At 40.9% G+C, this 27,896-nt stretch overlaps 1 protein-coding gene and 1 long non-coding RNA gene across 3 annotated transcripts in view; one reads left to right on the top strand and one right to left on the bottom strand.

The window, feature by feature from the left end:
* Window positions 1-23,747: 23,747 nt before the first annotated feature.
* LOC131384496 (uncharacterized) lies at window positions 23,748-27,649 on the bottom strand. Its single transcript, XR_009215390.1, has 2 exons — window positions 26,938-27,649; window positions 23,748-23,975 (listed from the first exon to the last, which is right to left on the bottom strand). It is a non-coding gene; the product is annotated as an uncharacterized LOC131384496 (long non-coding RNA).
* The window catches only part of GARS1 (glycyl-tRNA synthetase 1), a 38,515-nt gene continuing 38,176 nt past the window's right edge, over window positions 27,558-27,896 (top strand). For both annotated transcript variants that reach the window (XM_058445991.1, XM_058445985.1), the window contains exon 1: window positions 27,558-27,855. In XM_058445991.1, the coding sequence (XP_058301974.1) occupies window positions 27,634-27,855 (222 nt within the window). In that variant the 5' untranslated portion in view covers window positions 27,558-27,633. The remainder of the gene's footprint in view (window positions 27,856-27,896) is intronic.

The raw sequence follows: 27,896 nt of genomic DNA, 5'->3' as shown, positions 1-27,896 counted from the left end.
AGCTCAGGTGATCTGCCTGCCTCAGCCTCCCAAAGTGCTGAGATTACAGGTGTGAGCCACTGTACCCAGCCAGTAAAAACTTATTTAATCCTAAATGGGTCTGGTTAAGAATTCCTTCCTCCTCTTGTCATGGTTCAAGCCACAGGGAAGACTTAGGCAAAAACTTGTGGTGGGCTTTTGTTCTATTCCAGCCTTTGTATAAGGTCACTGGCTCTTTCAACTTTTAATATTTAACTTAACCACTCAGTCAGCGCTGAAACAGTTGTTACAGAGGCCTGCCTGTTCAGCTGCTAGAGAGACCTAGGATGCCACAGTGTGGATGGGTAGAATTTGGGATGGGAAATAGACTAAGGAGGGAATTTTCAGCCAAGGGTACAGTGTCCTTGGAGAGAATTTGATGTATACATTTTAATTGTTCCGGCCTCAACTGATGCTGGTTTATCTCCCAGGACTCTGTTTTCCCCACAGTCCTCTCCAGTGGGTGCTCCTTCATCCCTGGGCTGCTCTAGACCACAACCTCTGTGTCTTGGGTAAAACCTTGCTCCACTGAAGTTCTTGGCTCTTCCAGTCTAATCAGTGCCCACCATCTGCCAACCTCCTGCTGTCTGCCTTCATCAGTGAAGACCGTAACCGGAGGCTCTCAGCTTCCTCCCCACTCAGAAGCCTCCCGTGACCCTGGATGACATCAACACATTCCCATGAAGGGCCATACTAACACCCAAGCCCGCCCTATTGCTTCAATCTCTTGACCTACAATCATCCCCATCTTCACCCACATTAATGACAATTCTCATGGCAAATAATGACAATTTGTCATTATTCAGAAATGTACCATTTCTGAGATATAGGTTTATTATCCCTCATCTGAAAATCTGAAATTTGAAATGCTCTAAAATCCAAAACCTTTTGAGCACCATTGTGATGCTCAAAGGAAACAATCATTGGAGCATTTTGGATTTCAGGTTTTCAGATTAGGGATGCTGAACCTGTATAATGCAAATATTCCAAAATCTGAAAACATCTGAAATCTGAAACACTTCTGGTCCCAGGCATTTTGGATAAGAAATATGCAACCGGTATTACCTTCAACATCCCACTCTCTCTAACTGCAAACTTCCATCCTTCTAGCTCTCTAATTTACTTATTTCTTCACTTCTGCTTGTAAATGTTAAAGGAAAATAAATCTTGGGACCTCAAAGTCACTAAGCCAAAGGGAAAAGTCAATCTGGGAACTGCAGGTAAACCTGCCTCTCATTATATTCCTAAACAAGATAGCTAGACAGAACTCAGAGTCATCCCTCTGCTCACGTGAGACAAATGCATAGCTGATTGCTTCCTTTGCCCTATTGTTTCACTGAGCCAGGCTAAGGGTTAAGTGACTAGTCTTGTAAATTGTGTATTCAGTGAAAGGCTAATTAGAAACTCGAAGGAAGGCAACTGTTTTTCTCTTATCTACCTATCACCTGGAAGCCCCCTCCCTGTTTCCAGTCATCCCACCTTTCTGGACCACCTGATGTATGTCTTAACATATATTGATTGATATCTCATGTCTCCCTAAAATGTGTAAAACCAAGCTGTGCCCCAACCACCTTGCATACATGTCCTCAGAACCTCCTGAGGCTATGTCATGGATGTGTCCTTAACCTTGGCAAAATAAACTTTCTAAATTGACTGAGACCCATTTCAGATATTTTGTGTTCACAATTGGTAACCACAGAGGGATTCTGAGTGAAGATGCCCTGACCTTTGACAAATCTCTCAGTGCGTGGTAGCAGCCTGAGCTGTCTTTATGGCTGAAACCAATAGGACAATTGGCTAAGGCCTGGGAGCCATCCTACCCCCAGAGAAGCCCTGATCTCCCCAAATTTGTTGAGATCTGTTTATTTTGCTGTGCAACTCCTTTTTTGGAGTTTTACTTGCTTCTAACCAGGAAGGCAAATTTTCCTGCTTCCATGATGATGGAAGGCAGATAACTCCTTTCTGGAGTTTGAGCTCATTTCCAACAGGGAAGATGAGTTTCAGTTTTTTCCTGCTTCTAGGATGGGAGAGAGCAGACTTCAGCCTGAGACTCATTACTAGGTAAGCAGCTGAATTGGAGTTTTGTCTTGGCTAGAATTAACAGCCAGCTGTTCTTAATTTCGCCTTACCATTAGAGCACTCAGTGACCACATAAATTGTGTGATTGTTTGTTTGTTTCACTTAACTGTTTTTTTGTTGTTGTTTTGTTTGTTTCTGTTTCTTGTTGTTTTCATCTTTTTCCTATTGGGTTTGACCAACTCTATCCAACTTGATCAAATCCGAAGGAAAGTTCCAAATTATGGAGAACAAGACCTCTGAATTGGCTACATTCCCGCAGCTGAAAAAGAAAAAAGAAAAAAACAGCCAGCAAAAGGAAAAAAAGTTTTTTTGATTTTGACTACCTTAGAGGATTTATTTACATAGCAAGGCCATCTTTTGCTAACCAGGCCAAACTGAAAGAGCAACGGTTGTCTCCCAGTGCTGCAGTTTGGAAACTAAGGTTCTGTCCTTATTTTCATCATGACTGCCTAAGTTTGGTTCCTAAATCAAGCCCTTTCTGGCTTGGTATTTGCATTATTTTTGAAATATCAGCAGTTTGTACTAGCTAAAATACAGTAATGAGATTTAAAGGGATTTTTTTTTAAGGAGCTTAATGGCTAAAAGCTTAAATAAAAGCTAACGTCCAAGGTGTGTGTGTGTGTGTGTGTGTGTGTCTGTGTGTGTAGTTAAGGCCTTTTTTATTTCTCCAACTTTTTGAGCAAGTCTTTTTCTTCTCCGTCAACCAAATTCTGTTTTCTTCATTTTACTTCTGCTGCCTCTTCTTTCTCTTGCCAGCCTCTGCTGCATGAGGAATCTAAAATAGTTTCTAACAGCCTGGGATTCCTTAAAGAAAACAGAGAAGGCACTAGACTCCCTTTTGGGGAGCAACCTCTGTTTTTCCTTATGGAACCCAAAGAGTGTAGAACAGAAAAGTTCGTCTCAGATCTTACACTGCTTCCTTTTGTATAGTGTTACCTGGTTTCTTTCTTTCTTTCTTTCTTCTTTTGTTTTTTTTTTTACTAAAATAATTATTTTAGTCAAAGACTGACAACAGAGTTTACTCTTGGGTGTTTAAAATAAGGAAGAGAGTAGTTCAGACACTTAGAGAAATGTTTTTGTTAAAAAAAAAAAAAAAAAGGAGAGTGCACTCATAAAACCATCACATGGTCTTAGCCTCATAATAATTCTCTTTTTGGAGACCCGGGATTCAGTGTGGGCTCTGCCCAGAGCTCAGATATCCAGTTAAAAGACAGACTAAATTTAGAACTACTTATATAAATAAAATCAGTCTTCTAATATAATCCTGTGATAGATTTCTATAATTTTATGTTTGATTTGGCATTTGTTTTTAATCTCCTCCTACTAGTGAGAGGTGAAGCCAGCTGGACTTCCTGGGTCGAGTGGGGACTTGGAGAACTTTTCTGTCTAGCTAGAGGATTATAAATGTACCAATCAGTGCTCTGTGTCTAGCTAAAAGATTGTAAATGCACCAATCAGCACTCTGTAAAAACGCACCAATCAGTGCTCTGTGTCTGGCTAAAGGATTGTAAATGCACAAATCAGCACTCTGTAAAAATGCACCAATCAGCGCTCTGTGTCTAGCTAAAGGATTGTAAATGCACCAATCAGCACTCTGTAAAAATGCACCAATCAGCATTCTGCGTCTAGCTAAAGGAATGTAAACGCACCAATCAGCACTCTGTGTCTAGCTAAAGGATTGTAAATGCACCAATCAGCACTCTGTAAAATGCACCAATCAGCACTCTGTAAAATGGACCAATCAGTGCTCTGTAAAATGGACCAATCACCAGACGTGGGTGGGGACAAATAAGGGAATAAAAGCTGGCCACCCCAGCCAGCAGCAGCAACCAGCTCGGGTCCCCTTCCATGCTGTGGCAGCTTTGTTCTTTCACTTTTCATAATAAATCTTGCTGCTGCTCACTCTTTGGGTCCATGCTACCTTTATGAGCTGTAACACTCACCATGAGGGTCTGCAGCTTCATTCCTGAAGTCAGTGAAACCAAAAACCCACCAGAAAGAACAAACAACTCTGGACGTGCCACCTTTAAGAGCTGTAACACTCACTCTGAGGTCCAAGGCTTCTTTCTTGAAGTCAGAGAGACCAAGAACCCACCAGAAGGAGTAAATTCCGGAAACACTAGGACCAGACTCTTTCTCTCTGTTCCTTGAGATGTAAATTTCACCATCTGATTTTTCATCTAAGAATTCCTTTAATATGCAGATGTAGGGTTATCTTAGCTGACAACTGCCTAGGGTAATAAGATCAAGAAATTAGAAGTGTAAAACAGGAGGAAAAAATTAGATCTTGTGAAATGATAAGTTCTACTTCTATCTGCATGTATAATACATGTATGTATTTATGTGTCATGTATATGATGTCTCACTACTAACAACATATAAAAGTGCTCTAATTAATTGGCTTAAAGAAAAAAAGGGGCTTTAAATCAAATACTTTATCAGAGAAAATAGAGATTTTAAGCCAAATGTCTTTTCAAGTTCATGTGACTTAAGTAAATCTTTAATAAATAAGCTGATTTTGAAAGTAGTCATGAAATAAAATTAGAATTAGAATGGCTTCAGAATTGTCAACATACACTATTGTTTAAATTTATTGGTAAAGTGGTTTCATATTTATCTCTGCTAGATGTCAAAATTTGGCATGAGGGTTATAAAACAATGAATGCAGCCCAAAGGAAAATTATCTCTGTGTAAACTTTCATAAGTAAGGCATTTAATATTGTTTAGTTAATGAAAACAGCTAAATCCTGAGTTATTGGCAAAAAAAAAAAAAAAAGAAACCATTTATCTAACCTTAAGTTTCTTACTTAGGAAAACCTGAAATTCACAGTCTATAAAAATGATTAACTGGGAAATAACTTTCAATGATAACTCTCACAGTTTTCGAAAGTAATCTGAGTAAACTATTAAAAAAATTAGGTAAATGTAATGGAATAAATGCTTGTGATTAAACTTTTTATATAATTTAGAATCTAAAATTATATTGTTAAATAATAGGTACTCATTAAATGTCTGGGTCATTTCCAATTTAAAAAAGTAGGCCAGGTGCAGTGGCTCACACCTGTAATCCCAGCATTTTGGGAGGCTGAGGCAGGCAGATCATAGGAGACTGAGATCATCCTGACTAACACAGTGAAACCCCGTCTCTACTAAAAATACAAAAAATTAGCCAGGCGTGGTGGTGTGCGTCTGTAGTCCCAGCTACTCTGGAGGCTGAGGCAGGAGGATGGCGTGAACCCGGGAGGCAGAACTTGCAGTGAGCCAAGATTGCGCCACTGCACTCCAGCCTGGGTGACAGAGCGAGACTCCGTCTCAAAAAAAAAAAAAATTACAGAAAAATATTTTTCTAAAAAGAGAAATGTGTTGTTATTTAAAGGAAAATAATTTTTTATCTAATTCAAAGGCTATTTAAAACTTACTTATGAAATAAGGTAAAAGTAACCATTAAGTAAAAGCAATGTAAAGAAAGTTAAACAGGTATTTCTGGCAAGAAAAGTCAGAAGGAAGATAATTTTATATGAGAAAGAATCTTGTATGGTAAATTTTTGGCCTAGAATAAAATGACCGGTTGTTGAAGAAAGAGGGATGTTCAGGACAAACCAGAAAGTTCAAGTGTCACTGGTAAAGGATCTTGACTACGAGTCATCCAGGTTCTTGGTGTTTTGAACAAAGAATTGGACAAAACGCACAAACAAAGCAATGAAAGAATGAAGCAATGAAAGCACAAATTTATTGAAATGAAAGTACACTTCACAGAGTGGGAGAAGGCTCCAGCAAGCAGCTCAAGAGCACTGGTTACAGAATTTTCTGGGGTTTACATACCCTCTAGAGGTTTCCCATTGGTTACTTGGTTACACCCTATGTAAACGAAGGAGTAGCCCATGACCAGTCTGATTGGTTGTGGGAGGGGACCAATCTGAGATACTTTCCATTTTTTATCTGCAATGCAGTGCAAAGGTAGTAGCCTCTGATCCTTCTGTTACTTGGGTGTGGAGAGGTGGGGTTTTCCTTTTCATTCAATCCTAGAAACTCATCACAAATCAGCCTTAGGTTCCCTGTCTCTGGACCCTATTCTCCTGCCTCATTTTCCCCTGAGAGATGTGATCCCCATAAATCTTTCTGGGAGGCAGAGGGACCAATGGTCTTTCTTCCATAACTACTTCATGCTGACTTGGGGCACAGTCCCTACCTACTGGGGATTACAGAACTCTCACCCTGCTCTGTCTAGTGCAGACAAGGTTACTTCTTGATGGCCGGGGTTAGCATCATTATCTGAAACTGGCTGGTGGCCCTACTGCATTATCATAATGGTCTCTAGGCAAGAAGAAATAAATCTGGTTAAAAGACTTAACAAACATGATCCAAAAACCAAGGCAAGTATAATAATTAATAGTGGTCTGGCCAGAGGAAGGAGACATGAACCCCAAATTAGCATTTTGACTAGGCACCCCATGACTCAGACAGCTGTTGTCATATCTTATGGTCCCAATTGGCTAGTTTTTGGGTGGCATCCCTTACTAATCCTGTTTGGTTGACATAAAAACAGCATTCTTCCTCTAGGAAAAAGACATAAGCCACCTTCTTCAGCATTTAGGAGATCCAGTCCCCTTCTATTTTGCAAAGCCACCACTGCCAAAGAGTCTATCTGATTTTGTAAGGTGATGATACTCTTGAGGAATATCACCCAAGCTTTCCATAAAATCCTTGGACAAGCATTGGTAATAGGATAGGGGAGTTGCAAGGCTGCTAACTCTCTTTCCTACTCCTGCTGTTATTCCTAGCTCTACCAAAAGTGGTAGCAATTGGATGGCTCATTTGCGTCTGGTGGTTGCAGTTAAAAGTGTAATGAAGGATTGATTGTTGGGAGCTATATTAATTTTGGGGGCTAAATAAACAACTGTATAGGTTCCAGTCCAATTGGCTGGTAAAACTTAAGTAGGAACTGGTCCCACAAGGGAAAAAGGGTCCTTGTTTTTCAAGACAAAATTGTTTTCTATGGTGAACATGTGGGTTAGCTTGTTGTTTTCACTTTCTCAAGTGATTAAGGTCCCTGCTAAGGTGGCCAAGGGAAAATGTGAACACAGCTAGTGGGCCTACCTTGACAGTACTTAGACTATGTATTATTTAAAGTGTCAGTAACTAGGGATGGTTTCCATAAAAACTGCACAGGTTTTCTAAATGATGCAGCTTGGGTAACAGCATGGCTTACATGATCATGTGAGGGTTTAATCTGTACAGTGTAGTTACATTGGTGATTTTAGATGTCCCAGGGCCTGACCAAAATTTTGGCTTCTCTTAATACAAAGTGGTGCCTGGAATTTTAGTGCATTGTGCACTGATCTGTGCATTGATATTGGGCCCCAAATGGGTTTCTGAGGGGATGCAACCCCAGAAAGTTGCTCTGATAGGACTGGGGAAGGTTTACTGCTCATTCTGACATTGTAACCCTTGTCATTTCCATAATTTTGAGGCTATATAAGTTAGCCAGGTTCATTAATTTGAGAGGAGTTTCTCCCTTGTAGTTAGGATGATAAGTCATTTTTTCAAGGGCCCGAGATTGGGCTGGGATCAGGATTGGTAGTATGTTTGGATGATGATGGAGATAAACAAAGCCAACAGTGCTTTGCCAAAGCTGGACTGGTGGTATTTAACAGTCTTCGTATTAAAGTTTTTAATAAATACCCAGAATCCATTAATTACCAGAGGGGTAAAGTGAAACTCTGTTGTAAAATAAAGCTGATTCTCAGTATGCATGGTCTTAGTATACACAGGCTGTGGGTGACCATTATGGTATAAAAAAATACTCATTTATTATTTTGTTCTATAAATAAAAATTAATTAAAACACTTTAAAAGAAGTGATTCAATCCATTTGGAAGAAAGCAATTAAATTGTAAAAATATAAAAATGGCTACTATTATATCCAACTTACAGTAAATATACAAGAAGGACACCAAGGAAAGTTGATAGGAATTTACTTATCTTTTGGCTGCCTTTTAAACAGGTACTTCAGGTCTTCCACAGGTTCACAGTGGCTGATGGGATCTTCAGGTTCCAGGTCTGGGGCTTCAGTTATTGCAGGTTGGACCCTGGAAAGATGTATCCAACTAACTATTCCCAGTACTTTGACTGGAGAAGGCATGGCCAGTACCACTGAAAATAGTCCCTTCCATTTGGGTTGTAATTGTTCAGCAGGTGATCCGTCCTTCCATGTTTTAACAAGTACCTTATCTCCTGGCCTGATTTTGGGTTGCTGGTTAGTTCCTCGTGTGGGGAGTCTTTGAGTTCTAAACTTTTGTACAGCCTGCTGAAATTGTCCCAGGTTAATTAGGCATTTTACTAAACTGGCTGTTTCTGGATCAGTAATTAGATCATTATTTTAAAATGGCCAGCCAGGAGTGATGGTTCATGCCTGTAATCCCAGCATTTTGGGAGACTGAGGCAGGCAAATCACCTGAGGTCAGAAGGTCAAGACCAGCCTGGCCAACATGATGAAACCCTGTCTCTACTAAAAATACAAAAACCAGTCAGGCATGATGGTGCGTGCCTGTAATCCCAGCTACTCAGGAGGCTGAGGCAGGAGAATCACTTGAACCAGGGAGGCAGAGGTTGCAGTGAGCCAAGACTGTGCCATTGCACTCCAGCCTGGGTGACAAGAGCAAAACTCCATCTCAAAAAAAATGGCCTTCTGTATAACATTTCATATGAGCTCATATTAATTTTTACTCTAGGAGAATTATGGGTTCTTAAGAGGGCTACAGCCAAGAAGCTGACCCAAATTTCTGATGTTTTCTAACATAGCTTAGCTAACACCCATTTTAAGAGTTTGATTAGCCTTTTCTACTTTCCCATGTAAATAATTTTTGATTCTGAGAGCCTTAGCAGCCCCTTGAGTTCTAAAAGATAGGTCTTTATCACTTTAGAGGCTTTGGGGTAACCCAAACTAGGGGATTTATTTCCTTTAAAAGAAGCTTAGCAACTTCATGAGCCTTCTCTGTTCTCATAGAGCAAGCTTCAACCCAGCCAGTAAAAGTGTCTGTTACTACTACCAAAAACTTGTATACTTTGCACACTGGCATATGGGTGAAGTCTAATTGCCAGTCTCCCCCTTTAACGTTAGCCAATATGTTCACACATAGAATCTCTTTTACAATTAATTTTTCATAAACCTTCCACAACTTGTTCAAACCTTTTAGATTGTTCCTATCTCACTTAAAACCATCCTTTCACCCTCTAAACTTAGGCAAGAAATCCACATTCCCATGCTTTTTACCAAAAGTACATTATCCTTTTCTTACATGAATTCTTTTCATAACTTACCTGGACCATCTACAAAATGCTTGGACTTTCTGAGTTTTCCTAAACATCCTTCTTTTTAAACAACCAGTCATTTTACTTTAGGACAAGAATTTATCGTACAAGATCTTTTCTCATACAAAGCCACCATCTCTACAACCTTCCCTCACAAAAACATATCTTCATATATATAACTTTCTTCACATCTCTCTCCCCTACTTACTGGTTCCTTACTACCTTGTTTCATAAATAACTCTTTTTTTAAAGTCCATAATTTGAATTAACTTTCAGATAACCTCCAAACTACACAAAATAATTCTTTCTCACCAATAACATATTTTTGGCATATTTTATATACAGAATTATATATTAACTATAATTCATATCTTTATGTATTAGTCTGTTTTCATGCTGCTGATAAAGACATACTCAAGACTGGGCAATTTACAAAAGAAAGAGGTTTCTTGGACTTACATTTCCACATGGCTGGGAAGGCCTCACAATCATGGTGGAAGGCAAGGAAGAGCAAATCACATCTTATGTGGATGGCAGCAGGCAAAAGGAGAGCTTGTGCAGGGCAACTCCCATTTTCAAAACCATCAGATCTCATGAGACCCATTCACTATCATGAGAACAGCATAATTCAATCATCTCTCACCCACTGGATCCCTCCCCACAACACATGGTAATTATGGGAGCTATAAGAAGAGATTTGGGTGGGGACACAAAGCCAAACCATATCATCTTAGTAACCTTAAATTTTAGTGAAACCTTAGGAAGCAAAAAATCCTAAATTGTCAGATATCAGCATTTCATAGATGAGAATAATTCCACAATTTTTGGAAACATATTCCTCCTTATCGTAACCCTTTCTTAATTGGAAATGACCCAGATATCCAATGAGCATCAAAAATACTTTTAAGATTTTAAATTACACAAAATTTACCTAATCATTCATCCCATTTACATGTACTTAATTCTTTCATTTTTAACAGTTTATCTAGATTACTTCTGAAAACTGAGATATTAGACACCATCATTTAAAGTTAGTTCTTTGTTAACCATTTTTAATGGCTAATGAACATCATGTGTTCACCTAAATAAGAACCTCAAAGTTAAATACATAGGTATTTTTGCCAATAACCCAGAAGATTTAGCTAACAATATTAAATTAGTCTCATTTGTCAAAGAAGCCACATAAACTAAGACCATTTTGTTTTGGCTGGGTTAATAGCTTTATAATCTTCTATGCCAAATGCTGACACTTCAACATTTCTAGCAAAGACTAATATAAAACCCAGACAAAAATGTATGCTGACAATTCTGAAGACATTTCTATTTTCATTTTACCAATAATTTTAAAGCTAGCTTGTTTAGTAAAGATTTACTTAAGTCACATGAACTTGAAAATTGGTTGGACTTATTTATTTAATTTATGAGTGCTCTTTTATTTATAAGCTGATTTGGTTGACACAACATATAACAGTAAGTGTACATACAAATAAACACATCTAGACATGTATATACACACACAAACGAAGATCCAATAGCTTTTGCCTTGGAACTCTAGCCATGAGATATCAATACAAGCTCACAGGTTTTACATGGTTACACTTTGTTTGCCCCAATAGGTAATCCAGTGAAGGCTGTGAACTAACATTTTGGATAAAGCAGTTTCAGTGGCAGTTTGACTTTTAAAGGCCAAACCTCCTCAGACTCCAAAGAACATGGGAGCCAAATAGCACCAAAGGAGAGCACCATATGCTGACCAGGCCTGACCCTTCTTAGAACAGCAGCACCAAAGCCTGGATACATGCAACGTCATCCCACTTTCCCATTCAACAGCAAACTCCAGATTCCAAACAATACTGGGGCCAAATATTATTGCAAAAGAATATCAAATGTTTCCTCCTTAGATTATCAGGGTCAAATTCATTTCAATGGTTGAGGATAGAGCCAAGTGAGAAGTCAGGCAGAATAAATGGAGTGTTTCCTGTAGTGGTCTGCAAGAGAGAGAAAATTCTAAGGAGGGCTTAGTACTAGACCTGAGAACCTCTGCCTAGGGCATCCCCTTTGGAGAGGATGAGGTCTGAAGTTGGATCCCCTAGGGCAACCCCCTTTGAGGTCCAGTCTAAAAGTGTCAGATGTCTCTGACCTTAGGTGGGCACCAGTGTTACTTTGTATGTTTTCCCTCCAGAGGCAATGGCCTAATATGAGCTTTTCTCTTGTCCCTGGATGAAGGCCTCAGCTTCTAGCATCCTACCAATTTAGATGGGCCATATCTTCCTGCATTCCTTGCAAGACTAAGGAGGTTCCTGAACACTACAGAGTTAACGGTACCAAGGCTAGTGGGGTATTCCCCATGAAGAAATGGTGCAGGGGGTATATAAAAGATTGGGTTTATATCGGGTATATAAAAGATATATACAATTTCTATGGGGTTCAGGGCAAGCAAATTGATGCCAAAGCAATGAACATCAAGCTCCCCTAAGTGGAGGTCCAAGATGTAGAATGTATTCTAAAGCTTATGGGTCCCCAAAGGTCCTCAGCCAGTCAATAGATCGAGTAGGAGAAGGGAGGTCAAAACATCTAAGAGATATTATCTTTTGTCCTTACAGGCTAACTCTATGGGAGAATTTAGCTTAAGAAAGAGGGTTTAAGTCGCCTGAAATATGTGTGAGTTCACCCTGGACGAGCTTCTGCTGCCAACTGCATCACAAGTAGGGATCAGGGACTATAACTCAGAAAGATACAAACGAGTCCCTCCGCCTTCTGGGCAGGGGAGCTATCCCAGGTTCACTCCTTGGCCTTCAGGTAACACTATAGAGTGGTCCCGGCCAGTTTCCCTCAATTACCAAGAAGCTACTAGGAAACCGCCACTGAAAGATTGAAAAAAGGAAAAGGACTCAGGTCCCTCACCTGAACCGGGAAGTGGTGGTCAGGCACTTTCACACAGAAACCTTTCAGTTTCACCGGAGAGGGGCCCTGGTTAGAAACCTGCAGTTGCCTCTGTGCTCAGGCGCTGTCCACCGAGGGTCCCAAGCTGGAAAGGGAAAAAAAGAGAGAGAGAGAAAAGAGTTCCCCTGTAAGGAGCAGAGAGGAAAAGTGAACACAAGAGAAGAAAAATAAATCCCAAACTTTGGGCTCTTCTCCTGGCTGGCTCGCCAATATATGTTACTGGTAGAGGGTCTTGACTATGAGTCATCCAGGTTCTTGGCATTTTGAACAAGGAATTGGACAAAATGCACAAACCAAGCAACGAAAGAATGAAGCAATGAACGCACAGATTTATTTAAATGAAAGTACACTCCACAGACTGGGATTGGGCTCCAGCAAGGAGCTCAAGAGGCCAGTTACAGACTTTCCTGGAGTTTAAATACCGTCTAGAAGTTTCCCATTGGTTACTTGGTTATACCCTATGTAAATGAAGGAGCGGCCCACGACAAGTCTGATTGGTTGTGGGAGGTGACAAATCAGAGGCTGAAGTGAAATTACAAAGTTAAACATGAAGACTTGGCTTGCAACCAGTCTGATTGGTTGTGGAAGGGAACCAATCAGAGGTACTTTCCATTTTTCATCTGTGAGGCAGTGCGAAGAGAGTAGCCTCTGATACTTCTGTTACTTGGGTGTGGAGAGGTAGGGTTTTCCTTTTGATTCAGTTCTAGGAAGTCAGGGCAAATTGGCCTTAGATTCCCTGCCTCCAGACCCTATTCTTCCACCTCACAAGCATGTCATGAATGGTCTGTGTAAATCATAAGAAGATTTACAGAAAAAAACTTTTAGATAATCAAGTTGTCTATAATTAAAGGGAAATTGTTTTTAATGTTCTTTCTAGGAATTGGGTTTTGGTATTTTCTAAAAACCATTTATATACTAAAAAAATCTCAGCACTTTGGGAGGCCAACGTGGGTGGCTCATGTGGTCACGAGTTCAAGACCAGCCTGGCCAAGATGGTGAAACCCCATCTCTACTAAAAATACAAAAATTAGCCAGGCATGGTGGCAGGCGCCTGTAATCCCAGCTACTGGGGAGGCTGAGGCAGAGAATTTCTTGAACCCAGGATGTGGAGGTTGCAGTGAGCCGAGATTGTGCCACTGCACTCCAGCCTGGGTGACAGAGTGAGACTCCGTCACACACACACACACACAAAAAAAGAGTTGGTTAGAACAATGGAATTTTCTTGAAGTATTGATTCATTCTTAATAAAATTAAAATTAATAAAAGACATTATAATTTTTTAAGCAAATTTCAACTTGTATTGCATCTTGCTGTTTTAAGCTTTTTCTCCCCTTTTAAAGTGCCTGAAATAATCACTCTATTCTTCAACTCATTTTCAGCTTCTGTAAGCTTCTTTTTTTTGGGTTCTGTTGTGGTCTGATGCTAAAAATGTTTTCTCTTAAAGGTCTAAAGGAAATGTTTCCTTCCAACATAATATTCTGTGCTCTTGGCTTTAAATTGTTCTATGAAATCAAAAATTTTCACTTCATGACCCAGGAAACACTCTTCCTATGTCTAACTCTGTCCAGAGTTGGTTCCTGCCTGTGGGTTCTTGGTCTCACTGACTTCAAGAATGAAGCCGTGGACCCTCATGGTGAGTGTTACAGTTCTTAAAGATGGTATGTCTGGAGTTTGTTCCTTCAGATGTTCAGATGTGTCCAGAATTTCTTCCTTCTGGTGGGTTTGTGGTCTTGCTGATTTCAGGAAGCTGCAGACCTTTGCAGTGAGTGTTACAGCTCATACATGTAGTGCAGACCCAAAGAGTGAGCAGCAGCAAGATTTATTGTAAAGAGTGAAAGAACAAAGCTTCCAGAGTGTGGAAGAGGACCCAAGCTGGTTGTGGCTGCTGGTTTGGGTGGCCAGCTTTTATTCCCTTATTTGGCCCCACCCATGCCCTGCTGATTGGTCCATTTTACAGAGTGCTGATTGGTCCATTTTACAGAGTGCTGATTGGTCCATTTTTAGAGTGCTGATTGGTGCATTTACAAACCTTTAGCTAGACACAGAGCACAGATTGGTGTGTTTTTACAGAGTGCTGATTGGTATGTTTACAAACCTTTAGCTAGATACAGAGGGCTGATTGGTGCATTTTTACAGAGTGCTGATTGGTGTGCTTACAAACCTTTAGCTAGACACAGAGCGCTGATTGGTGTGTTTTTACAGAGTGCTGATTGGAGCGTTTACAAACCTTTAGCTAGACACAGAGCGCTGATTGGTGTGTTTACAATCCTTTAGCTAGACAGAAAAGTTCTCCAACTCCCCACCCGACCCGGAAGCTCAGCTGGCTTCACCTCTCATAACTAATTCAAGTATCTCTTTAATTAGTCTTGACTTGCAGTTAATCTAAATGGATTCTCATAGGGAACAGCAGTCACACTGCAGAAGCTCTTTTCTTTTGCTTTTGGGTAACTGGCCTAACAAACAGATTTTACACTTTATATTGAAATAATTCCTATGTCATTATTACTAAGTTTTGGTCTGCTTAGAAAAAGCTGAGATTAAAAGAAAAAATATTTTTCATTAATGTTATTACATCTGCGTAACTTTCTATATGTGCTTTTAAAATCCTTGTGCCATCAAGTTACAGGGTTTAGACTCCTGGGTCTAAAAAGGATGCAAATTCCTGCTAAATCTTAAACACTGACAGCAGTTAAAGCTTTGTCTTCAGACCCTGTAGAAGATACCAATCAAAATAAACTGTGTTCATGAGACACAGGGCCAGAAATTAAAACTATTCAACTCCTCAAGACCCAGGAACTATCATGGAAGACATGGGTGTGTGACATTGTCTAAGGGCCAATTTTGAGAGTTAAAATAAGTTTAGTTTCTCTATAAATTAACCATTAATGTCGAAGGCACTGATGCAAGACTAGCATATGGGCCTCAGTCAGATTAACAAGGTTTTCTTGGAGCATTAACCCACTCCTTAATAAAAGATTATAAAAAAGGCTTATGGAAATTACATGTACGGTCAAGATGATTAAACTATTTAATATTATAGACCGTTCATAAAATTTTGGAAAACAAGTTTAATTGGCCTCATTCTGTCTTTATTAAGGCTTATTGTTTGGGAAATGAAGTCTCCTCTCAAAGAATAAAGGTTTTCACCTTAAAAAAACTTTGAGTTATCACTTTGTCTAAATGAATGACTTTACAATGACCTGTGATCCTACTTTGTGATATTAAGTGTTTTAAACTTTTTTATGTTTGACAAACCTTCCAAAATCAAATTCTAACTTTGGTTCTCATTAATTTTTTGATATTAGTCCCCTGAAGTCCAAAAGAGACATATTTGGTTTATTTGATATAATAAAATCACACAGGAAGTATTGTCAAGTATGAAACAATGTTTAATCTTCTTTGGATTATATTTATGCACATACGTTATTGGTATGTGTTTGAGAATTGTATGAAATTCCTGTGATTCTGATATGTCTTGGCATATGTTATCAGTGGTAATTATTATTATTATGTAATTGTGGTAATTATAATTATGTAAAATTGTTATATGCCACAGAAGTAACCAAATATCCTTGTCAATTGTGTCTTTATGACTGTTCTAAGACTTTTGTTATCCACAGTTGTTTTACTTTTATCCTATTCAAAAGGTGGTTTTATAATCAGCTTGGGACTCTGACAGGTGCTCTTGAATGCAGGCTTCTAACAACTTTGGAGACTGTGACGCTAGAATAGAGGAAAAACTTCCGAGACTCCAATGGAGAGCTGAAGTGTTCATGAATATCAAGCAGAAAAGGAGTTAACTGCATGGACTGAACTAATAGAAAACTGAAATAGTCCTTTTATGACTTTTCGCCCAAAACATTGCTGACCCTTTGTTTTTCAGAGCCAAGAAAACTTTTCTTTTGGGCTATTTATAGCTTTTAACAATGGAGTAAAGTATATTCCTGTAAACAAAATTTGGAGCATATTTCTCTCTACCTGATTTCTCCAAAATTTAGAAACTAATTGTGAGTATTCTTAACTTATGGCAATATAGTTATTTGCATACATGCAATAAGAATCTTTGAGAAAGATTCTTTCTCAAGCATGTTCCTTTGTAACAGGGCACAATTGGAGACACTGGTTATTTTACCAAGGTTTTGACTGGAATGGGATGCTTTCAGATACAAACAGACTCCTTTAAAGAATGAAAGTTGACTTTAGAGCCAATAAAAACTCCTTAAGAAAGCTGGTCTCATACCTTGTCTGCACAGTCCTGGAACAGGGTGACCCGTAGGGAGTAAAGAATGTCACTTTCTGACAGGCCCAGGAGCCCCAAGTTTTCTTGGGACCTTGAAGTGAGGAATTCACTCAACTAACGCAAGTATTTGCAGGCACAGGCCAGGCTTAATGCATTAAAGTTAAATCTGAGATTCTTAGTGGAATAAAGTTCCAGCAAAGCCAATAAAAAAAAAAGAGGAGCCTATATATAGCAAATAATTATTCTTCTGACTTTATGCAAATACTCCAGCCAAGTATAAAAAGACTACAACTTATTTTGCAAATGAATTTGTCCTATGACTTGTCTTTAGTGAAAATGAGACTGGAGAGAGGAAAACTATATTTCAACATAAACTATAGTACACCTGTCATTAGATTCTAGTCTCGCCTAATGTTTTTCAATTTTTATTATTTTCTACAACTTGGATTGAATTCTAAAATTTTTCCTGGCTACAAGTCTCCAAAATAATGTTTTCAATTTTTTTCTTCTTTCCTTTACTTCCCCCCACCCCATTTTTCCTGATTTGAAATCACTTAAAATTAAGCAGTCTTTCTTAAAGCCCTACAAACTGAAGCTAGACAATGTAAACTTCAGAAGAAAATAATAGCAACCTATTTACACACATAAACCACTTTCATACCTGCCTACTGACATGGACTTCAGAGTAATACAGCCTATATCCATTTTCCAGGATTCTTCTTCATTTTGTTTGTTTGTTGTTGTTTTTCTTCCTTCCTCCCCCTATTTTCTCTTCAAAGGACATGAGACTTCATAACCTACTAAAAATGAGCTTTCCAAATAACGTGGTACTTACCCATGTAGGAATAAACTATCCTAGCCATGAGAGATCAGACAAAGCCTGAGACCAGAGACTTGTTTTCTTCTAAAATGCTGTCTCTGAGAGATTTTAAAAAGAAAAGGAGGGCGATGTGAGAGGAAAATAAATCTCAGGACTCCAAAATTACTAAGCCAAAGGGAAAAGTCAAGCTGGGAACTGCAGGGCAAACCTGCCTCCCATTCTATTCCTAAACAAGATAGCTACAAAGATAAAAAAGCTACACACCTCCCTCACAAATTGCCCACAAGAAAATTCCTTGTGGACAAAAGACAGACAGAACTCAAAGTCATCCCTTTGCTCATGTGAGATAGATGCATATCTAATTGCTTCCTTTTCCCTATTGTTTCACTAAGCCAGACTAAGACATAAGTGACTATTCCTGTAAGTTATGTATTCAGTGAAAGGTTAATTAGAAACTCAAAAGAATGCAGTTGTACATATGACCTGGAAACCCAGGTCATAGGTATGTATTCAGTGAAAGGCTAATTAGAAACTCAAAAGAATGCAAATGTACCTGTGACCTGGGAGCCCCCTCCCTGCTTCATGTTGTCCCATCTTTCCAGACGAAACTGGTGTACGTCTTACATGTATTGATTGATGTCTCATGTCTCCCTAAAATGTATAAAACCAAGTTGTGCCCCAACCACCTTGGACACATGTTGTCATGCTGTCAAGACCTCCTGAAGCTGTCTTGGATGCATCCTTAACCTTAGCAAAATTAACTTTCTAAATTGACTGAGACCTATCCCAGGTATTTTGGGTTCACATAAAGTTTTAGATATGGACTCACTGTAAAAGCAAGGCTTGTTGTTTCTAAGAACTATATTGCGGAGATGAAAAGAGGGGGACTTTCAGGCTGGAAACTATCACATCCACATTCCTTTGCACATCAGCAGCAGAGTCTTTCTTTATACATGGACACAATCCAGGCTCCTCCCTGAGAACTGCCTTGCAGTCAGCAGGAGATGAAGGGTGTTAGGACACTTAGAACTGAGAAGAGTTGGCCAGGCACGGTGGCTCTTGGCTGTAAACACAGCACTTCGGGAAGCCAAGACGGGCAGATCACTGAAGTCAGGAGTTCAAGACCAGCCTGGCCAACACCCTGTCTCTATTAAAAAATACAAAAAAATTACCTGTGCATGGTGGTGTGTGCCAGTAATCCCAGCTACTCGGGAGGCAGAGGCAAGAAAATCACTTGAACCCAGGAGGTGGAGGTTGCAGTGAGCTGAGATTGCGCCACTGTACTCCAGCCTGGCAGCCTGGGTGACAGAGCGGGACTCTGTCTCAAAAAAAAAAAAAAAAAAAGAGAGAGAGAAGAGTTTATGATATAATGCAAGAAGGGAGGGGCAAACCTTAAAGACATAAACTTACTATGTTTCAACACCATACATTTGAAAGGGGCCACAGGACTGGCCCAGAAAGTACTCCATATGTATAAAAGGGCTCCAGTTTGTCTGGTGGTACAGAACATTAAGAATCTATTTCTTTGTTGAGACTTCAGCTTTCTCTTACTCCAAACATGCTGTGCTGTTTTGTCATGGAGGGCTGATGTCTTCAGTAGTAGATACCCCAAGTCTCTTGATGCCTCTTCTTTATCCCTATCAATTCTCTCTTTACTTCCTTCCCCTTCCAATGTAGAAGCCTATATTAGTCAGCTCAGGCTGCCATAACAAAATACCATAGACTGGGAGGCTTATGCTTAGAAATGTACTTATTCACAGTTCTAGAGACTAGAAATCCAAAATCGGAGTGCCAGCATGGTCAGGTTCTGGCATGGGCCCTCTTCCTAGCTTGCAGATGGCTGCCTTCTCACTGTATCCTCACATGACAGAAAGACAGCAAACTTCCTCATGTCTTATAGGAGCACTAATCCCAGCATGAGGGCTCTACTTTGTGACCTCATCTAAACCTAATTACCCCCCAAAAGGCCCCATCTCCAATTACCGATACATCGGGGGTTACGGCTTAAACATATATATTTTGGGGGGCACAATTAGCCCAAAATATGGCCCAAGTCTATCATTTTGGTCATGTCTTTTGCCAGTGGTCTTACTCTCTTGCCCTTTTGTCCTCCTGGTGCAACCTTTTAGTCAAACCCCAGTCTGGGATTAGGCCAGTAGTCCCTTTCCATGGGGCAGCTCCCAGCTGTTGAGCACTGCCAGGGAAAATCACAACAGATTAAGGACCTGTGGCCACTGAAAATTAGGGTCTCCCCAGATTCATGTACTGATATGAAAGAACTATCACTTATACATGGTCTTAAGTTTAAAAAACAGCAAGATGCATTTCAGTAGGCTTAATACAATGATTTCTGTAGAAATGTAATGTGTTATCTATGTGAAATGGACTTGTATTTGCTTAGAAATAGTACAAGTTGGCTGGGCGCGGTGGCTCACACCTGTAATCCCAGCACTTTGGGAGGCCGAGGCAGGCAGATCACCTGAGGTCGGGAGATCGAGACCAGCCTGACCAACATGGAGAAACCCCGTCTCTACTAAAAATACATGGTATTTTTATAGGCATGGTGGTGGGTGCCTGTATCCCAGCTACTAGTGAGGCTGAGGCAGGAGAATCACTTGAATCCGGGAGGGGGAGGTTGTGGTGAGCTGAGATTATGCCATTGCACTCCAGCCTGGGCAACAAGAGCAAAACTCCATCTCAAAAAAAAAAAAAAAGGAAAGAAAGAAAGAGTACAAGTTGTGAACCCAGCTGACAAAAGTATTTTTAAATGTGGAGGTTATTTAGGTTGTAAAAATATAAACAACACAAATGCATTCTAAATATTTGAAACCAGAGGCTGGGCACAGTGGCTCACACCTGTAATCCCAGCACTTTGGGAGGCCAATGCTGGAGGATCACTGGAGGCAGGTGTTGGAGACCAGCCTTGGCAACATAGCAAGACCTCTCTCTACAAAAACCAAAAAAATTAGCCAGGAGTGGTGGCACATGCCTTGAGAGGCTATGGCAGGAGGATGGCTTGATCTCATGAGTTCAAGGCTGCAGTGAGCCATGATGGCACTAATGCACTCCAGCCTGTACAACAGGGCGAGAAACTATCTCTAAAAAATGTGTGTGTATATTAAATATTAATATATATTAAATATATGTAATTGTCCCCTTCCCTCCTTAATCTTTATCTCTCTGGCTTTCCATTTCCAAGCCATATGTTGCTATAATATTTGAATTTTCCAAAGAGCTTGTATTATTTTTGTAATTCGAAAGAATAAAGATTAAGAAGATGAAGAAAGAACTATGGTCTATAAAGTCTATCAGTTAGGTTACTGGGGCTGCCGTAACAAAGCACCACAAGCTTGGTGGTTTAAAACATCAGAAATGTGTCATCCCAGAGTTCTAGAGGCTAGAAGTCTGAAATCAAGGCCTCAGCAGGGCTGTGCTTCCTTGAGTCCCCGGGTGACATCCTTCCTTGCCTTGTCTCAGCTTCTGGTGGTGGCTGCCACCTGTGGTGTTCCCTGGCCTGCAGCTGCATCGCTCCATCTTCACTTGGCATTCTCCCTGTGCAAATCTGTCTGTGACCAAACTCTTCTAAGGACTCCAGTCATATTAAGGGCCCATCCTAATGACTTCATCTTGTTTACATCTGCAAAGACCCTATTTCCAAACAAGTTTATATTCCCAGGTACCAGGAGTTGGGATTTCAATAAACATTTTGGGGGGACACAATTCAATCCATAACAGTCTCCAAGCTCAGCTGGGCCTCCAGCACTGGCCTGAATTGTTTCCACATCTCCCCAACAGGGTTTACGCTGGTGTTCTTTATAGGGGGTCTTGAAACCTCCTCCATCCTCCACAACTTTACAGCCCAGCAACCTTCCCCTCACATTCAACAAGTGACTTTACCTCCTACTTCACGGAAGTCACAGAAAGGAAATCTCTGAATTTCATGCAGCTTCTGCCTCTCACTTCACTCATCCTCCTTTTCTGTTCACCATCACCATGTTCTTCCACAGGTCTAATCTATGTCTTATTTTTTGGATCCCTTCTCACTGACACAGGGAGCCTGTTCCTCTCCCTGTTCCCTCCATACCAGGAAGTGACACAATGTATTCATTTTCTTAGACTAAAACTATCTACAAGTAAATATTATTTTCTTCTCTTGATTTTCCTCCCTTCTGCAATATGTCTATCAGCAAGCCTGATTTGCTTCCCTTTCAAAATAGCTTCTTCACATCTCCACTATTCGTACCCTGACCCAGGCAAGCTAAAGGGCACCAACAATGACTCCCTAACTAGTATCCTGCCTCCATCCTCATCCCATTCCAGCCCAATCTCCACACACAGTCAAAATCATCCTTTTAAAGCAGACATCAGACCATTCACTCCCCTGCTTAAAATGCTTCAGTGACTTCTCATTGCACTGAAAATACAATTTTCTTACCACGGCCCACGATATCTATATGACCTAACTTCTGCTTACCTATCTGATCTTATTTTATACCAGTCTCCTCTTCACTCACAATATTCTAGACAGATGGGTTTTCTTACTGTTTCTTACACTGGTCAAGCAGGTTTCTACTTTAGGACCTTGGCACATGCTCTCATTATGGCTAATTCCTTGTCATGTTCATGTCCTAGAGCAGATGTTCCTTCCTCAGAGAGGCCTGACCACCCATCTAAAGACCATCTTCATCTCACATCATGCTCTGTCAATTTTCCCTACTTTATTATTTTTAGAGTCTTTATCAATATCTGAAATGATGTATTAATCAGCTTATTTTTATTTTGCCAATCTGGTCCCGAAGACTACGAGCTCCTTGCAAATAGGAACTTTGTCATTTTTGTTCACTGCTGCCCCTCCAGTGCCTAGAACAATACCTGGCACCTAGTAGGTGCTTGATAACCTTTATTGAATGACTGTGTGACAGGTGCAGGACTCTTGTGCAGCACAGAAGATTCACAGAGGAAACTACCTCACTCCCGTGACGTACACTGTTTAAGTCCTAAGAGGTCTCTTGAAGGCCAGAAGTTTGGTCACTCAGTGTCAAGCTGGAACACAGGAGTCCTTTCAAAGGTTCAGAATCCCATCACTAGGACCCAGTCTCCACCACAGCAACACATGACCATTTCTCTCTGAGACCCTGGCACTATCACAGTCAGTGAACAGGTCTCCATTTCTTCTGGATTCCATAGGCCTTGGTTCTGCAGGCTTTCATCTCAGAGAAAATCTTGTCACTCTGGCCACTTCTGCTTCTCACTCTCCAAGCCCCTGAATGCCCACCTCCTGCCCAACCCTACTTTAACAGATTAGAAGATAAAGTTTTCCCTTACCTATGCCCTGGGAATCAAGGAAGGAGGGAAGGGAAACATACCTCTTTCCTCCTGATGCTTCTGTACCAGTGAAATCAAAACAGAATTAAATCTTACAACAAATTGCACTGCTTCAGCTATTGACACTATCCCACAGAATTCCAGGGACCTCACCTCCTCGTTTTTGGAGAACAGAGGCTGAAACAAATCTTTGCTAAGGGAGGCTGGAAGTTGGGGCAAAACATTATTAATGGGTCACAGGCCAGAAAGGAGAGTCAATGAGAGAGGATTAATGAGGCCAGATCATCTGGCCCACAGGCTGGGCTGACTCATCCTGCATTCTGAAGCTTCTTCAGTGCACCTACCTGTGTTGGCTCCTGCTAGGGCTGCGTGAGCCTAAGGAAATAAGACTAAAAAAAATCAAGCCTGTGTATTAGTCTGTTTTCATGCTGCTAATAAAGACATACCCAAGAGTGGGCAATTTACAAAAGAAAGAGGTTTAATTGGACTTACAGTTCCACGTGGCTGGGGAAGCCTCACAATCATGGTGGAAGGCAAGGAGGAGCAAGTCACATCTTACATGGATGGCAGCAGGCAAAGAGAGCTTGTGCAGGAAAACTCCCCCTTATAATAACCATCATATCTCATGAGACTTATTCACTATCATGAGAACAACACAGGAAAGACCAGCTCCCATGATTCAATTACCTCCCACTGGGTCCCTCCCACAACATATGAGAATTCAAGATGAGATTTGGGTGAGGACACAGCCAAACCATATCACTTTGGAACTCTCAGCTTCTCAAGGGGTAAATGTTGATTAAATGACTGTACGACAGGTGCCAGGGCTCTTATATGGCACAGAAGATTCAGGGCGGATACCACCTCACTGCTGTGACACTCACTGTCAAAGCCCCAAGAGGCACCTTGAAGGGACCTCACTTCTCAAGAAAAGGAATTGTATACTCAGTTCAGGGAAGATTCCTGTATTAGTTATCTACTGTTACGTAACAAATTACTCCAAAACTAGCAGTTTAAAAAACAACAAATATTTATTGTCTCAATGTTTTTGAAAGTCAAAAATATGGGAGAAGTTTAGCTGGCAAGTCCTGGATCCGAGTCTTTCATAAGGTTAGATTCGAGATGTCATCTGGGGCTGTAGTCATCTGAAGGCTGGACTGGGGCTGGAAAATCTACCTCCTGCATAGCTCACCCCCATGGCTGTTGGCAGGAGGCCGCAGCTCCTCACTGACTATTGGCACTAATTGTAAAAAAGTTGGAGTGGCTATATTAATGTTAGGCTAAACACATTATAAGATAAAAAGTATATTTTGAGATGAAGAATATTTTATAACAATAAAAATGTCATTTGCCAGTAAGATATAACAATTATAAATGTGTACATGCCTCATAACAAATTCAAAATACATAAAGCAAATGTGAAAGAACTAAAGGGAGAAATAGACAAATCCACAGTTGTGGTCAGATATTTTAACTTCCTCTCTTAGTTACTGATAGAACTAGATAAAAAATTAGTAATGATCATGAAAGTTGTCAGAATCTAAGTGGAATTACTTATGTCAAACTGTAACAAAAATAAATAAATAAGGCTGGGAGGCTGAGAAGCAGGGCGGTGTGTGTGTGTGGGGGCGGGGGGTGTTGCACACATATCTATGATAAGAACACGATTACAAAGACTCTCTGAAGAGCTCTTACCTACCCATGCCTGTAACAAGAACTTTTGATTTCAGACTTCTAGCCTCTAGAACTCTGGGATGATACATTTCTGATGTTTTGGGAAGTCTTTGACAAATAACCATGAAGCACATGAAGACACAATCAACTCTATTAATCACCAGGAAAATACATAAAAGCCACAATGAGATACAACTATTAGAATAGCTAAAATCTGGAAGGCCGGCAACATCAAATGTTAACAAGGATGTGGAGCAACTAGAACTCTTATATATTGCTCATAAGAACATAAAATAATACAACCACACTGGAAAAACTTGTGAAAATCTAATAAAATTAAATATGCATCTATCGTTTGACTTAGCAATTCCACACCTAGATATTTACCCAAGAGAAATGAAAACATATAGCTATAAAAAAAGATGTATGAGAATGTTCACAGCAGCATTATTCATAATGGTCCAGAATATGAAACAACCCAAATGTCTATCAACTTGTGAATAAATTAATAAATTGTAGTATATTCACACAATGGGATACTACAGAGCAAAAAAGGGCAAGTTTCTGATAAGTGAAACAATATGGATTAATCTCTCACACATTATGGTCAATTAAAGACATCAGACACAGAGTACATATTACATTATTTCATTTATACAACAGTCTAGATCTAAGAGGAAAATAAATCAGAATAGTGATTGCCTGGTTGTGGAGGGTGGGATGACCAGGATGACACGCAAGGGAACTTTGTGGGGTCAGCGAAAAATGTTCTTTATCTTGCTTGGTGTTGGGGTTACAAAAGGATATTGCTTTGTCGAAACCCATTGAACTATACATTTTTGTTCATTTTAATGTGTGCAAAATTTATTTCCCTCAAAGAAATGAAATTTAATAAAGAAAGAAAAATATATGATCATACATACACAATACTAGGGCCTCTTGCAGGGCACTTAAAGAACCCAACAGAGAAAGGGGCTAAACTCACTTGAAGCTTCATTAGCTATGTAGAAAATCTGCCTCTGCCCCCAGCTCACATTCTGGCCCAACACTCACTTAGTTGTGTGACCATAGACAAGCTGTTTGATATCTCAGTCCCTTGAATCCCACATGTGAAGATTCGGAATAATTATAGAACCTATCTCACTAAATTGGTGAATAAATTCCATGAGATAAATTAGAACTAACTGGTACATAGTGAGTCCTCAACAAACGTAAACTATTATCATTATTGTGCAGACACAGTTTTCAAAGGAAAACTGTTTGGGAAATTCTGCCAAGGGCCATGAAGGGCCTACTGAAGTGTCTTGAGAAGAGAAGGGACACAGTCAGACTTGCCTTTCAGAAATAATGACTGGGCCAAGTGCAGTGGCTCACACCTGTAATCCCAGCACTTTGGAAGGCTGAGGTGGGCGGATCACGAGGTCAGGAGTTCGAGACCAGCCTGACCAACATGGTGAAACCTCGTCTCTACTAAAAATTAAAAAATTAGCTGGGCGTGGTGGTGCACACCTGTAATCCTAGCTACTCGGGAGGCTGAGGCAGGAGAATCGCTTGAACCCGAGAGGTGGAGGTTGCAGTGAGCCAAGATCATGCCACTGCACTCCAGCCTGGGTGAAAGAGCAAGACTCTGTCTGGAAAAAAAAAAAGAAAAAAGAAAGAAAGAATGACTGAAGCAGCAGTGGGGAGGATGAATTGGTCGGGGAGGAGGGAAGAACAGATTTGAAGTCCTTTCAGGACTGTCCTAACATGAAAATGGATGAGACATTACTGATCTAAGGAATTTTTTAGAAATAAAATAGTTTTATTCAAAGGATATAGATTTCAACATTTTAATAAAAATCTAAATAAAAATAAAAGTAAAACTTAAGATGATTTTTCACATTTAAAGATATTAAAATAAATTCAAAATTGCCTAGTAAAATAAAAGCCAAATAAATTATAATATCAAATCTTGAAATAAAAGTGTTTAAAAGTATAATCGTTCAATATTGCAGAAGGTTCTTAAGCAACCCACCCTGCTCATGTTGAATTTTAAGTACTTCTCCAGAACTGCACACTGGAACGGTTAGAGAAATAACATGGACTTTCACACTATTAGGAAAGGAGACTTCATTACAGTGAGCCCGTCTACTCCTGCACACTCCTGGGATGGGATTGTGGGTCACAGGGAGATGTACGTGCTCAGCTTCAGTGGATACTGCCGAAGAGCTCCCAAGTGGCTGGCTGCACCAATTGACACTCCCCCGAGCAGTGTAGGGGAGTCTCAGAGGGTCACTTGGCATTTTCCAACATTTTCATTTTAGCCATTTTTGCAGGTGTGCGCAATGCTGTTTTTATAACCAACACATTGTTTTTCTCTTCCTTTTCTGTAGGGGGAACCCAGCTTTTCTAGGCCCTCCACCCTTTGGGCAGGAGGAACTGGGTGTGTGGGGCGGGGGGAACCATCTCTGGGTGGTTGGTCAGCTGGGGCCTAAACACAGGAGGCAGATAGACTGAGGCAGAAAGACAGACTGAGCAGAAAGACTTACCAGGCACCTCTTGCCTTTCTCATCTCTGCTGGTTCAAATCCTGCTCGCCACGCAAGGGCAGATTGGAATTTACCTTCTCCAGAAAGCCTGGGGTGACCCTATCCCCTCATTCCTCCTCCCCCGTTCGCCAGCTTTTGTCTTGACATCGGCGGACCAAGAATGTGTGACACTGGGCAAATCGTTAACCTCTCTGGGCCTATTTCCTTATCTGGGGAACATCCGCACTTGAGCAACAGAAGTCTAACGTCCCTATCTGATTTGATGTTTTGCGACCCTTTTAAGGCGCAGGACGCGAAAGAACAGAAACAGAAGTGTCCGTTCAAGTAGGTAGAACGGGGTGTCACTCGTATAAAAGCCTATGCTTTGAAGGTTCTCTTGTGTCTTGGCCTGCAGGTCTCGCTCAGAGCTGTGTCCTTGAACATCCACTCTGCTAGGGTGGCTTGACGCACCTCTGTGCAAATCTGTTCGCTCGCAGCCCTACCTACCCCTCGCCCAAACCGGAGAAAACCCTCGGCTGGGTCCTTCCGGGTTTTGTGTCGAATCTGCGGCGGCGACCTGGCGCCGCGTCGTGGGGTGGTGAATGTGCGGCAGCACGCGCGCCGCGTCGTTTACGCGGCGATTTCATCATGCTCCGAGCCGATCCGCGCGTGCCGCTTCCGTCGCGACCCTCTCTGGACCGCCCAGGGCCGCCGGCTCATGCCCTCTCCGCATCCAGTGCTGCTTAGAGGTGCTCGCGCCGCTCTGCTGCTGGTGCTGCCACCCCGGCTTTTAGCCCGGCCCTTGCTCCTGCTCCGCCGGCCCCTCAGCGCGCCCTCCTGCGCCCGGATCTCCTTGCCCGCCGCCGCCTCCCGGAGCAGCATGGACGGCGCGGGGGCTGAGGAGGTGCTGGCACCTCTGAGGCTAGCAGTGCGCCAGCAGGTACCGGTGTTTTGCGCCCTCCGCTAAGCCTCCGGCTCTCC

This window comes from Hylobates moloch, unplaced genomic scaffold (genome assembly GCF_009828535.3).
Source record: "Hylobates moloch isolate HMO894 unplaced genomic scaffold, HMol_V3 SCAFFOLD_1, whole genome shotgun sequence".
Lineage (NCBI taxonomy): Eukaryota > Metazoa > Chordata > Mammalia > Primates > Hylobatidae > Hylobates > Hylobates moloch.
Note: the sequence above shows the minus strand (reverse complement) of the source record. Positions and strands in the feature narration are given on the sequence as shown.